Raw genomic sequence first — 15,246 nt, 5'->3', positions numbered from 1 at the left:
CTCACAGAGTCAGCAGGGCCATAGCACATGAGAGGAGAGGCAGCAGTCGACCAATGACATCATCACTGAGGTGATCTCTGCAGTGAATCACCAGATTCTTCATTGCTAATTAGGAAAAAGCATGTCCACAGATATCTGATTGAGTGTTAAAAAGGCAAATGACAGCAAAAATGTACAAAACACTTTGAATAGTCAGTATTAAAGTCCCAATTTATTAGGTGTTGTTACTAGATCATATTAATACATTCTAAAAAGGTCTTCAAAATATTAATCACAAACGTGCTTAATTTAAAAAAAAAAAAAAAAAAAAAAAATCAGCTTTCATGCTTTATCATTAACATACTTTTTTAAACAAAATTCAGGAACTTTTATATATAAAAAAATAATATAAAAAAAGTTTAACATTCAAATATTCTTAAGCATAAATATTTGTACTAGAGATGATGGATGGATATGGATTATGATTACATTTCATTCAGTGGACCTTGCACAACTGTACCAAGGTCTAGAATCCTGTAAGGTACAGTTTAAAGCCACTCACCAAACAGTGCTCCTGCACGGCCCTCCAGTGCCACCTGCCACGTAAAGGAGTCTCCACGCCTAAGTTCACTCTCCAGCTCCTTAACAGACTGAGGAAAAGCACATTTCCACAGCAGCAGCATTCTAGGAAGGTGATGCTTCACTACAGTGGGACCTAAAGAAAGGTTCTGGTGTAAATAGGGCTAGGAGATATGATAATATGATATCAATATTTTTATGTCACAATATGCTTATTTATTTGTTTTTTTTATATATATATATACAGTGCTGTGAAAAATGTCTTTTGTTTTGTGTATATTTCAAATTAAATAGTTTTAGTTCCGCAAACGAAATACAACATGAAACAAAGGCAACCTGAGTAAACGCACAATAGTTTTTATTTATTTATTTTTTATTGAAGCAAAAAAAAAAAATGTATCCAACACCTATCACCCAAGTGAAAAGCTAATTGCCTCCCTTAAACTCAAAAACTGGTTGTGCCACCTTTAGCAGCAATAACTGCAACCAAACACTTCCGATAACTGGAGATCAGTCTTTCAAAGTACTGTGGTAGAATTTTGGCAGATGTAACATGACCCGTCTTCCAAACAGTTCCATTCTCGACTCATCAGTCCACAGAACATTCTCCCAAAAGGTTTGAGGATCATCAAGGCGTGTCTTGGCAAAATTCAGATGAGTCTTAAATGTTCTTCTGGAACATCAGTGGTTTTCACCTCTCCACTCTTCGATGGATGAAATTTTTGCTCCGTGTCTTTCTGATAGTGTTGTCATGAACAGTGACCTTTATTGATGCAAGAGAAGCCTGTAGGTCCACTGACGTTGTCCTTGGCTCTTTTGTGACTTCCTGGATGAATTGTTGCTGTGCTCTTGGAGGAATTTTGGAAGGTCTGCCACTTCTGGGAAGGTTCTCTACTGTGCTGAGTTTTTCCATTTGGAGATACTGGCTCTTGTTGTGGTTCTTTGGAGCCCCAGAACCTTTGAAATAGTTTTGTAACCCTTCCCAGACTGATATATTTCAATCACCATCTTCTCATCATTTCTGGAATTTTTTTCGTCTTTGGTATAGTGTGTTATTGGGTAAGACCTCTTAACCAACTTCATGCTGTTGATAAAGTTCTATTTAAGTGTAGATTTGATTGAACAGGGTTTGCAATAATCAGGCCTGGTTGTGTCTCGTCCAGCTGAAACTCATTATGAATTCAGTTTCATAGATTTGGGGAATTAGTAACTACGGGGGCAAATGCATTTTCACATAGGCCCAGTTGGTATTGGATAACTTTTTTGCTTCAATAAATAACATTGATAATAAATAACATTTAAACACTGTATTTTTGTGCTTACTCAGGTTGCCTTTGTTTTATCTTAGATTTTGTTTTCATTTGCCAAACAATTTAGTATGAGATATACACAAAAACACAAGAAATCAGGATGGGGAGAATACTTTTTCACAGTACTGTATATAATAAATGTAATTACAAACTGACTGGATTTGATCTTAAAATTTGTACTTAACCTCTAAAATTGTAAAATGCAAAAAAATATATATATATTTTAAAATAAATAGAAATTATATTTTTGGACTGAATAATACTTGATGGCCAGTACAAGTGCACCAATGCTCAAGTCATATATTTAACACCTTAGACAGATTATGTTTTTCCAATTGCTATAATTAATAACTAAAAATATTGCACATTTTCTTGACCCAATACACAGTGTATTTCTGCACTACTGTGATCTGAATTCTCCATCTTAAGACTCATTAAATTGTTTCCATTATTACCTTTTTTTAAACAAAATCCCAGGAAACAGTAAACGTGATGAAAGGCACCCTTATCAGTACAACATAGGTTAAAAAAAAGTGTACTTTTTAGCAGTGCTTGAAAGTTTGTGAACCCTTTAGAATTTTTTATATATCTGCATAAATATGACCTAAAACTTAAAAATCAGATTTTCACACAAGTCCTAAAAGTAGATTAAGACCCCAATTAAACAAATGAAACAACAATATTATACTTGGTCATTGTTTATTAAGGAAAATGGTCAAATTATATATGTGAGTGGCAAAAGTGTATGAACCTCTAAGATTAGCAGTTAACTTGAAGGTAAAATTAGAGTCAGGCGTTTTCAATCAATGGGATGAAAATCAGGTGACAGTGAGTGCCCTGTTTTATTTAAAGAACGGGGATCCAAGTCTGATCTTCACAAAAATGTTTGTAGAAGTGTTCATGGCATGAACAAAGGAGATATTTGAGGACCTCAGAAAGAGAGTTGTTGATGCTCATCAAGCTTGGACTTGATGATACATAGATAGATATATGACTAAATGATAAAGACAACTGGACGTTGTTAAAGAAATGCTTCTTCCTATGACTCCATGAATAGAATACATTTGTATGATTACCCAAGGTGTTGAGTGCGCTGAGTAGTAGCCAGCCTCCCTGAGTTCGCTGGATGGAGATTTTACTATTCTGGGCAGCAGAGCGCAATAAATCTTCAGCCAGGCCCATCACCACCTGTTTCCACATATTTACATTTGTTACTCTATATATGCAGTCAAAATAATACAAAAAACAGTGTACTGATATTAACTCACAAAATAAGATATCAGCATATTTTTGTGGCGAGATTGTGTAATGTTATCTAGTTCATGTTGGAGAAAGGTCTAGACTCTAGAGGGAAGTTTAGACCACAGCTGTCAAACTAATTTCAGGCAACAGGCCACATTATAGAGATTTCAAATTTTGCAATTTCGATACGGTCCTATTACATTTGACACCCCTGATTTAGACACTTTCTCTCTGTGCCTCGGACTACCAGCAGCCTCAACATCAAACATTTAAAAACAAGTCTAAATAACATCAAAAGGAATCTAACTGTAACAGTGTTGTTTAATATGATAGAAGTCCTTTTGTGTTTCTAGATACACAAAGTTAGCAATTCACACTGCCGATAGCAGTTTGTTTGTTTGTTTGTTTTTTTCTGGGATGTTCCAGCCATGTGATAAAACACATGTCATGACAGATTTCTCTGAATTTTTCTTACCTTGCCTTTAGAGTATGGTATTCCCAGTGGGCACTGTTGTACAGCACCCAACAGGGCAGCAATTGCAGCACTATACCCGGCTACGGCCTCAGGGCAAGACTTCAACGAATTAAGTCTCTCTGAACAGCGGTTGAGCAATACAACCAGCTGAGCAGGCAGCGCAACGGCTATGCAGCGCAGGCACCAGGCAGCTGCCAGCCGTGCAGATAAGCTGGGGTGAAGGAGCACAGAGATCACAGTATCCAACATTCCTGAAAGAGAGGTAAAGAAAAAAAGAGAGCGATACAAAGAGGACAGGAATGATCAACTACCTTGCTGTTCATGTACTGTTTCTTATAAAGCTCAAGAGCACAAAGAACATCAAATCCACAAGTATTTCTGACACCCAATAAGGTCTAGAAATATTTTGATAATGACAAAGTATATTATTTTAGCTGTCTACTGCAATATATTGGAGTTGAAATCAAATAATAAATATGAGCTGAGTGTAGACTTTTAACTTTAATTTGATTGTATTTACATCCAAATTGAGTGAACTGTATAGGAATTACATCACTTTTTCCATTTGGCCCCAATTTTTAAGGGAAATTAACTGCAAATCCTTTGCAATCATTGAGTGCCTGAAGTCTGGAACCCATAGACATCACCAGAAGTTTCTTTCCTGGTGATGCTCTGCTAGGCCTTTACTGCAGCTGTCTATAGTTCTTGCTTGCTCTTGGTGTTTTGCCTTCAGTTTTGCTTTCAGCAAGTGAAAAGCATGCTCAAATTGATTCAGGTCCAGTGACTGACTTTGCCATTGCAGAACATTCTGCTTCTTTGTCTTAAAAAAGTCTTGGGTTGTTTTCAAAGTATGATTTGAGTCACTGTCTGTCTGCACTGTGAAACACAGCCCAATGGGTTTACATTTATTCATTTAGCAGACGCTTTTATCCAAAGCGACTTACAAATAAGGAAGTTTTGAAGAATTTGGCCAAATCAGAGCAGATAATATAGTCCTACACACTTCAGAATTCATATTGCTGCTTTAGTCAGCATTCACATAATCAGTAAATTCCGACAGGAGTGACTTCTTCCTATTTCTGAATGAGCTATCATCAGAAGATTGTTTTTAATTTTTTATTTTAACAAAATAAATATATTTATTCATCCTTCAGTATTGCCTTTGATAAACATTTATTTGAAAAATGCATGGCATCAAGGATGATCAATTGCCAAAACGTTATATCGTCCTCTCTGGGACCACAGATTTGCCGTTCTGTAGGGAGTTTTGTTTTCCAAGTTACGTATCCATATTAATACATGTTTAAAAATCATAGTTTAAAAATACTGTACAGTGCGGTCCAAAAGTCTGAGCCCACTAGTTAAAATGCTTATATTTTGCATTCTTTTCTAATCTAATACAACAATTTTAATTATAAATTTTATTATTGCTAACAATTTGAGTGAAAAGTAGAATCTTTGAAATATCTGCATGAATTTCAGGGTTTATTAGTATTTGATATGTCCTCTTATTGCTTTAATGACAGTGTGCACTAGAGCTGGCATGGACTCCACAAGTTTGTGCAAAACTTTAAGATCTATTTTAGATCAAATCCATCGGAGTGTCATCTGAACACACTGAACACTGAAGAGATGAGGAAAATCTGACTTTGTACAAAGCAATTAACATGGCCAATATCACCAAATTTGCTTACATTTAAAAAGGAACCTAGAAATTTTGTTAAATATTGAATATTAGATATTCAAGATATGGAACATTTACTGTCTTTGTTTTAAATATTTCAAAATTCTAAAACCTGTTTATATCCATAACAAAAATCCCAGATTTTGAATGTGGTCTCAGACTTTTGGATCTGAATGTATATCTAGATATTGATGATGTCACTTCCTGTATGTTCCTTCTGAATATTTCTTCTAAAGACCATATTTTCACTTCAACAATCAATCACCTATGTACAACAGATCTATACCTGAGCAGCTGCTGTAATCATACAGACTGTCTTGTGCTTAACCCAGAAGTCCTATTCACTTTATTCCCTCATTGAACATCCTTTCAACACCCTTAGACTTTTGGATTTCTGAAATTTGGATTTCTGTAAAGCTGCTTTGTGACAATGTACATTGTTAAAAGTGCTATACAAATACATATGAATTGAGCTATATTGAACTGAGGCTCGTTCTAGAGGCTTTGTCTGAACAGTCGACCCTTTTTTAACATGTAGATCTAGTCATGTACTTAGCCCTTAAGGAATTTGCAAAAAACAACAACAAAAAAAACCACACAATTTTAGAAGGAATACACAGAAAGCTAAATCATCAATATCTAGACATACATGTGTTTTTAAATGAAGCTTCATTTAACATATATTAATATGGTTATGTTACATTGAAGAAAGAAATTCAGAAATCCAGAAACACCCTAAGAGAAAATAACATTTAGGCAATAATTGTGGGCATGCATTTTTCAAATCAATATTCATATATTCATCAAAGGCATTTGTGAAGGATGAATAAATATATTAATCTTGTTCAAATAAAAAATGCCACAAAATCTTTTGATGGTAGCTAATTTAAATAGGAAGTATAAAAAGCATCACGTTCCTTTAAACACCTAATACCTCAATAGCAAATAATAGAGCACTGTGCTCTATTATCCAAGATTTGACAATGCGGAGTATTTGTATGGGGTGGCTAACTGACCTATGCTGGTGTCGTGCAGCAGTGGTGTAGCAGTGGACCCGAGGTCTTGTAACACACTGCCCAGTTCCAGCAGGACACACACCAGCATGTGCTGACTGGCTGCCACAGCTGTGCTTCTGACTTGCATCTCCATGTCCCCTCCTGCATCTGACATACACACACAGTCACATAATAGCCTGCACCTACTGTTTACCTGACCAAATATTTAATATACAATACCGCTGGAAAGTATATGAACCCTATACAAATTTCTGCAAATGTGATCAGATCTTTATCAAAGTCCTAAAAGTATAGAAAAAAAAGACAGTTAAAGAAATTACACAAAAAGATGACAGTTTTTAAATTTATTTATTGAGCAAACTTATCCAAAATTAAATATCTTTCTCAAGCAAAGATCAGCAATAACTTCATCCAAAAATTTCCAGTAACTGGTGATCAATCCTGAACAACAGGGTGGAGGAAGTCTGGCCCATTCCTCCTTAGAAAACTGCTTCAACTCAGTGATGTTCATAGTGTTGGGGGTTTCTTGCATGAATTGCTCTTTTCAGGTCCTTCCACAACATTTCCATTGGGTTAAGGTCTGCACTTGGCCATTCCAAACTGTTAAATCTCTTTTGCTTGTTAGAGGGACAAACTGTTTAGAAATGGTTTTGCAACCTTTTTCAGCCTGGTGAGCATCAATAACTATTTTTCTGGGGTCCTCCGGAATCTCCTTTGTTCAAGGCATTTCACACTTCCATAAACCTGTGTGGTGTAGACCAGACCAGACAAGTTTATGCTTTTGAAACATTGGAGGGCCTGTTAAACTCATGCCTTATTGCCATCCCCTTTACTGAAACACCTGACTTCAATTACTCCTTTATATTAATTCATACTTCTAGAGGTTTACATACTTTTTATGAGAAATATATTTGTCGGATTGTCTGAATTATGTTGGATAATTTTGCTCGATAAATAAATGTAAAAGCTATAATGCTTTTGCATTATTTGTTTAATCTGGTTCTATATCTACTTTTAGGACTTAGATGAAGATCTGTTCACATTTCAGATCAAATGTATGCAGAAATGCAGACAATTGTAAAAGGTTTCACAAACTAATATCTTACCATATTACCTGCAATAATAAATGCTTTCTATAGACTAGTACAGGGGTCTTCACATAGGGCTGGTGCAGCTGCAGGTTTTCTTTCCAACCAAGCAGGAGCTACAACTGATTTCACTTGTTTAATCTTAGTCTCCAAATCAACTATCAAGTGTGCTGTCAAGAAATCTGCAAATGGCCCATGTGGCTGCAGGCTAAAACTGAAGAGCCCTGGTGTAGTAGAATGCCTCAGCATGAGTAATGTGGGGATAATGTTTGGTAGGTTGTGCAAAGACAAACCTTTGTGAGTTTACAAGCTCACATGCTCTCTGGAGTTTTGTACTTGGCGGCATGCATGAGTGCTTCAGTAGTGGTGCTATAAAGACTGACAATTGCCAGGTCTACAGGAAAAGGACTGTCACTCCTCAAAGTCATCCATTCTGAAATTAATCAGTTTGGGTGTGCTTCATTTGTAATGCCCAATCAAAGGCTTGGTCACGTAGCATGTCTGTCAGTGGCGTTCACCCAGCTGACGTGCAAAAACAACGTTAATTTATTCCATTATATTGATCGTGGAACGTCACCACATGAAGTATGCTGAGGCGCTAAGGTGAGTGAGCTTATGGTATAATGTTGACGGTAATTTGAAACTCATCAGAACAACAACAATTAATAATTAAGCCTTTCTATCCAATTTTTTGTTAGCTGGTCACTCACACTACTTGGAAACCTAACAAATGAACCACCAATGATCCACACCAAATAAAAATTATTTTTCCCTAATATCTACTAATTCTGTTCCAACAGTATAATTTACACAATTTAGGTGTAACAATGAGATTTATGGATGTTCATTCCTGACCTTACCAAATGTGTATGCACAAAAACATATAAATGCTGGAGAATTATTACACCAAGTATAGTTGCCTTGCTGTATTACTTCAAAACATTAAAATTTAAGATGACTAAAAATAGTCCATTTCCTGCAGCTTACCTGCAGCCTTCTTCTGTTTGTTGATGGCCAGGCAGAGCTCCTTGGCCACCACTATCTGAGCTTTCTCTCCCAGTAGGCTGCCTACAGAGGCTCTCAGGATGTAAGACACACAGCGTCGGCAACAGACAGCTTCAGCCAGGTTCTGACTGACCCTTGGGTCACACACCAGTTCCATGAGCAGAGAAAGCAGGGAAGAGAAATGTGCTTCCAACCATGCCCCACCCAGAGTGGAGATAAACACCACACATGCCTAAGCATGAAAAAAATAAAACATATGTATCTATTGAATGGTTACAAGTAATAGCGAAAGAAGACTAAGCAGGCCTAGCTTAGCTGGAACAAATCCAGCAGTCTCACATTTGAGAAGTCAGCCACATCACAACTGCAACTATTGATGCACTGATACTAAACTGTTGGCTGATACTAATACCAATAATCGATTATTTTAATCAGATAATCAAAATTCCAAAATGTTTGGCTAAAATTTAAGTGAATTTGCATAGCAGTTATTTATTTCTAACACTACTACAAAGCTACTTTACACAAATAAGGCTACACTTATTTACACTTATTATGGGTGTAATGCATCATTCCTTTTCTCGGTACATCAGTTATAATAAAACTTTATTCCTCGAAAGCACTTATTAAAAAAGAAAAAAGTGCACAAAGAGAAAAATGTGAAAACTGTCAAAAAGTGAGACGCTTGTTCTGAATGGAATGTTTCAGGCATACAGTATATGTAATAATCTGAAATATTGGAACAGCAAGGCCAATTGGTTTGTTTCTGTTATACATTGAAGACATTAGGGTTTGAGAACAAAAGATGAATGAGACAGTAGATAAGAATTTCAGCTTTGTTAAAACTTAGAACATGGCACCTTTTGTTTGAATCCACCCACCCATTTTTCAAGCGATCGAAAATATTGAATGTTTAAACAAGTAATAGCTCTGAATGTCTCTCTTTGTTTGAGCCCTGGGTTTCGCCAGTGAAGACTGCAATTGTTGTTAAAAAGGATAAACCAACATGAAGACCAAGATTAACCAGGTGATCCAAAAATATATGAGCTCATCAGTCAAGCACAGTGAAGCTAGTGTCATAGCTGGGGCTTGCATGCTTCTGGAAAGAGCTCACTTATTTATATTGATGATGGAACTCATGATGATAGCAGCCGAATTAATTCAGAAGTCTACAGAAACAAAGTTTGCCAATTTACAGAGAAATGCATCCAATCTAATTGGGAGGAACTACATCATGCTGCAAGACAATGACCCCAAAAATCCTGCCAACAAAGGACTTAATCATTTTAGATTGGTCAATCGCCAGACCTGAACCCAATTTGATCATGCATTTCACCTCATGAAGAGGAGACACCCCCTGAAACAAACAACAACAACTGAAAGAAACCTGGAAAAGCATCAAAAAAGAAAAATGAAACAGTTTGGCGAGGTTAGTGGGTTGCTGGCTTGTTGTAGTTATTGCAAGCAAGGGATATGCAACCAAATATTAAGAGTTGTTTATCTTAAGTCTATCTGTTCCAATATTTTTGCTTACCTAATCATTGGGTGGACTGCCACAAAGGTGCTGCTTTCTAAGTTGTTTAACACATGTTTAACACAGATGTATATATTAGGAAATGAAATCAGAAATTCTGATCTATCCGTCATTTGATCTCAACTCAAATATCCTCGGGGTATAGCAAAAACAAAAGAACTGGACTTAGCATTCCAAAACTGTATGCTGGAAGCATCATTGCATTTGACTGCCGATTTTACATTCTGCATTCATAACCTTTCACATACAATTGAAACTGGCATTTGAAAAGCACATGCTATTAAACTGCACTGAGTGATTGTTGGGGAGTGAGACAAATTGCATAATTTTTCAACACTGAATCCCAACTTCAGTGTACCTTCTGAGAGAAAAAGCAGGTATTCTGCTTTCCTGAACATAAATTACAACAACATTTGCATTGCAAGAAATAATCAAGCATTTTTTGGATCAAGAGAAAATAACATCAGTGATCCCTGACATTTAGAGGAATCATTTTACTTCATTATAATATTTTAAGATACTTTAACTGCTCAATTAAATCATTCTTTAGTGTACTTAAGTGAATCATGTCATTATCAATTAAAATCCAGTGAATCGTGAGTTTCACACTGCTAACACTAACAGTTTGTTCCACTACGCATGCACACACATACCATTTATTTTCATAACATGTCCATTCATAACCTTCCACTAACAGGAAGATATTTTGTACCTCACAGGCTAATAAAAACCCTTGCATAAAAATATAAACCAAAAGATAATTATTCACGAAATTATATTAACTTTTCACATTTTGCCTCACAGAAGCAGAGCAAAACCAAAACTGACTATGCCTAAACAGCACCTCAGTCAACGAGTGAAAATGCCTGCTCCAAGCCTTTCACAGCTGCTCATTTTTAAGCATAAACTCCTAAAACTAAACACACTACTATTTTATAAATAAAATGTTTTATTCAGAAAAATGTGGTTTACGGGGCCAATTTCTTCATCAGTAAATGACTGAAGAAAACAAAAGTATAGAATGCAGCATCAAAACTTTTTTGATGCTTTCATACTTCTGCTTACATAGAACCTTTAAATTTTGATTCTACATATTAAATCCATGTACATTAACAGTACTTGCGTTCATGCTATGTATTAAATATTTTTAATGAGATATTGAAAATCATCCGGTACATTTCTGAATGCAGCTGATGTTTTTTAAGAGGTATTGATTGACCTGTGTGATGCCCACGCGCAAGTCTCCATTCACTGAGCTGGTACCCTTCAGCATGTCACCACTGACACGCAGGAAACCTGCTCCACGTCGTAGGAAGCCACTGGACAACAGTTCTGTCACTTCTTCCAAACGACTATACTTCAAACTTGACCGGGGAGCTGCTGCGGGGGAGACAGGAATGCAGAAAAATAATAATAACAAATCAACAGCAAAAGTGTGTGTGTGTGTGTGGGGGGGTCCTATTTCTAATAATGATAAAATAAAACTCAATTAACTAATTAGCTATGCTAACTCTAGTTAGCATGCTAACTCTAGTTGAACTCTATAAGCCAGGTTCATTGGGCTGAACTCGCATACATATTGGGTTCATTTGTGTAAATGAGCTGGAATGGAGGGTGGTTCAAGGAGTAAAAAGTTCTTGAACCCACCTACTTAGCCATTAGAGACCCAATTTTGTCTAATCTTGACACATGCACTTTTAAATGACAATGGACAAGTCAGTACCACCGGTTTACCTATTAAGCCCATTTCACTCCGGACCACTATTCACATGGAACATTTGATCTGTGTTTTCACTCACTGTTTTATTAAATATAACATGGAAATAGCTGTAGTGACAAAGTAACCATTGTAAACAATTATTAATCCAATGAGATTTTCAAAATTTCTGCCCACAAATATCAAAGTGATTACTAGCTTATTGAACACTTAGTAGATTATCCATATCAATAAATTATTAGATTATTAAACACTGTGGTAGTTTAATAACTTTCATGAATTTTGAATTTTAATCAATAGCGAGTACTGCCTCATTCAGGCTACAGGCTAAAATACTGACCTGATGTTCCGTTCATTTCAAATTTTGGCTGCACATACTTTTTTGTGTTCATTATTTATCTGCATTAGGAACACAAACACATGGGCTGCTACCAACAGGAGAGATGTTTAACTGCTATTGGCTAATGATACATAATATGGCCAAATGTTTGTGGACACCTGACCATCACACCCAGATTTGCTTTTTGAACATCCCATTCCAGATTTAGCCCCCTTTGCTGTTACAATAACCTCTACTTTTTCCACTAGATTCTGTCTTGACATTAGCCAAATCAAACTTTGTTGTAGCCACACCACACTATCGATTATAGACTGTTATCAGATAGCAACAAGTGTCATCGAACAAAAGCCACGATAAAGCTTTTCCAAACAAAATAGGCTTTCCATATTTGCTTTTACAACAGTGGCTGCTTGCTCATTCAGCCACAAGAGCATTAGTGAGGTCAGGCACTAATGTTGGGCAAGGAGGCCTGGGGCGCAGTCAGCATTCCAAGTCATCCCATTTAGTGAGGTTGAGGTCAGGGTTCTGTGCAGGCCACTAAAATTCTTCCACTCCAACCTTGGCAAACCATGACTTTAAGGAGCTTGCCTCATGCGCAGAGTCATCGTCATGACGGAATATGTTTGGGCCCCTTAGTTCCAGTGAAAGGAAAATGTAATACAAAGACATACTAGACAATCATCTGCTTGGAACAGCAATAGTTTCCAGAAGAACCAAATATGGGTGTGATGGTCAGGTGTCCACATACTTTTGGCCATATGGTGTATTTTAAATAAATATTTTGGTATTTAATACATTTTTTAAAAATCCAACTAATCAACTCTTTACAAAAAATAAATAAATTACATAAATAGCTAGATTAATTCATTATTTAAAAAAAGCAATAGTTGCACCCCTACAATCAACTAAATTGTTGTTGCCTCCAGGGGCAAATGTGTTTTTAAAAGTCTCTCCCCACAAGTGGCCACTCAGGTGATGCAGGTAATGTAACCTACCTATGGCTTGTTTGGGTTCAAGTGCTGAAGCTAACAAGGTGCCCAGCAGTTTGGAGACGGTGACACGCACATCACAGTTGGAGCCATCAAATGCTCTGAAGCACAATGAGGCTATGTTCTCCAACTCTGTGGACCACAGGAAAACAGCTTCTCTCTGCAGTTCCAACAGGCACTGAAAATAAATCACAAACACACACACACAAAACCACTTCATATACACAACACCAACAAAGTACATTAAGCAATGGTATTAAGATTAAAATCAATGCACCACATCAAATAGAAAAAAAAACTATTTACGTATTATGCATCTAGTGCAGATATTAGTTATCTATGTTGTGGAGTATATCGTTTGATAATTTGAATCGTTTAATCGTTGAAGCCAGCAAATATCACGAAGTAAACTGGTCTGACCCTCCCCCCTGGCCAGAACCAGAGGAGCCATAGCCACGGCCTATTAGGGATGCGTCCATCAGTGGCCTTCTGGAGAGGATGATGAGTGAACTGCAAGTATTAAATCAAAGCTGCAGTCCATCAAAGTAGACCTCTTGCAGCCCCACCAGTGAGCCTTCCTGACAGAGACTCCAGCCCTTCAGCCCCTAGACAAGCAAGATGCTTCCTGGTCATTCGAGTCAGCAATAAAGCCTTCATCCTCAGCCACCTCCTAGGGCCGGTTCAGCTTATAAGTCAGAGCAGTTTGAGAGTTTCCTTCAAGGTGAGAATGTAGCAACCTCGCAGTCATACATGCAGAGAAGGGCCCAACCAAGAACCCCGAATTGATCTTCAGCACCAGACCGTCTCAACCTCTGAGTCGAGATACCGGGGTCCAATGCCAATGATGTCTGATCTTAAGCAGAAGTTCAGTCAGCCCCAAGAGATGGTGTTGAACAAAATAGCCAGTGTTGTGGACTCACCTGATATTTAATGCAGTGATCAAGCTGCCTTTGAGAAGTTCGCCCTATAGATCCAGGCACTCGTAGGCATGCTTAAATCCCTTGGCCTCCCAGTAGAGACAGAGCTACAGTGTGGATCCCACCTAGCACACCAGTTGATTAAATTCAGGTGCAGTATGTTCCATCATTCAAGAACAACGTGACTGATTCTCTGAGTGGCAATATGAGTCCTGGTGCCAGGAATATGACTGTTTGTTACCGGTAAAGACCACCAAGGAGAGGCAAAGGCCTAGATAGGAGCCTCACCAGAAGAGGTGGAACACTAATGTGTTGCATGGAGCCAGAGAGGCGATGGAGAGAGAAATTACACCAGCACCTGTGAATCTCCCTGCCAAGAACAGAATTAAGTCTTACTGCCTATTCTGTAACAACTCAGATCACTTCTTGAACTAATGCAGAGGTTGTAAAATTGACCAGAGACCAGTTATCAGCACCATTAGAAGGTGCTGGCAATGTGCTAGAATCCACCAAGCTGTGCAGTGCAACATGCAGAAACCCTGCAGCATTTGTCAAGGGAAACCCCTACCAGTGGTGCATGAAATTAATTCCAGGACTCCCAAGACTGTGTTCAAGCCAACTAAAGAGGAGAGCTGTATGGTTAATACACCCTCTGAAGCACTGTGTGTGGACAGACCCGTAGATGGCAGTTGTGTGCTATTAAAGTTTATTAAAGTACTACTTCACCAAGGCAACCGGTAGAGCTATGGGCCACCCTTTCTCCTACAAAGTCCAAACAAATGGCCGACCCCGCCGGCAACAGTAGTGGATTAGTGTCATTCAAAAATTCACAAGTCTGTATTCTTCTGTATTCTTCACTCTTCTTCCTCCAGACATACTGCTGATCCATCATGCCAAAAAGTTCCAATTTTGTTTCATCGCTCCACAGAACAGAATCCCAAAATATCTGTGACTTATTTATATGATTTTGAGCCAAATTTTCTTGTGCTTTTGGGTCAGTAGTGGTGTACGTCTTGGAGTTCTGGCATGGAAACCTTCTGCGTTTAGTACGCGCCTTACTTTGGTCACTGAAACCTCAGTACCTGTTGCCACCAAGTCTTGATTCAGGTCTTTTGCAGTCACTCGAGGGTTTTTCACAACCTGCATTCTCAGAAACCTGGTTGCAGCCATTGATGGCTTGCTTTTTCTGCTACGTCCAAGTATTTTCATGTATTTGCTTGAGACAACACCTGCTTTGCATATTTGTGCTGTTGTGAGGGATTCTGTTCAGGGGGTTGAATAATTTTGATACTGGAGAAGTCATTATAAGCTGCATTTTCAGTTGAATTTGTTGTGCTGAACTATTTCAATTGCTTTTGTTAGATTATTTCA

At 37.6% G+C, this 15,246-nt stretch overlaps 1 protein-coding gene across 9 annotated transcripts in view; it reads right to left on the bottom strand.

Moving 5' to 3' along the window:
• heatr5a (HEAT repeat containing 5a) overlaps positions 1-15,246 on the bottom strand; it is a 93,085-nt gene that overhangs the window by 59,064 nt on the left and 18,775 nt on the right. For 5 of the 9 annotated variants that reach the window (XR_001813613.3, XM_017476374.3, XM_017476376.3 and 2 more), the window contains 8 exons: positions 12,965-13,136; positions 11,132-11,292; positions 8,361-8,610; positions 6,286-6,432; positions 3,586-3,836; positions 2,945-3,056; positions 542-694; positions 6-105 (listed from right to left, as the gene is read on the bottom strand). Coding sequence is in view for 8 of the 9 variants with exons in the window: in XM_017476374.3 (XP_017331863.1) it covers positions 6-105; positions 542-694; positions 2,945-3,056; positions 3,586-3,836; positions 6,286-6,432; positions 8,361-8,610; positions 11,132-11,292; positions 12,965-13,136 (1,346 nt within the window). In the remaining variant the exon portion in view is untranslated. The remainder of the gene's footprint in view (positions 1-5; positions 106-541; positions 695-2,944; positions 3,057-3,585; positions 3,837-6,285; positions 6,433-8,360; positions 8,611-11,131; positions 11,293-12,964; positions 13,137-15,246) is intronic. The other 4 variants (XM_017476375.3, XM_017476378.3, XM_017476380.3 and 1 more) reach the window with 2 other exon arrangements.

This window comes from Ictalurus punctatus, chromosome 9, assembly GCF_001660625.3.
Source record: "Ictalurus punctatus breed USDA103 chromosome 9, Coco_2.0, whole genome shotgun sequence".
Taxonomy (NCBI): Eukaryota; Metazoa; Chordata; class Actinopteri; order Siluriformes; family Ictaluridae; genus Ictalurus; species Ictalurus punctatus.
Note: the sequence above shows the minus strand (reverse complement) of the source record. Positions and strands in the feature narration are given on the sequence as shown.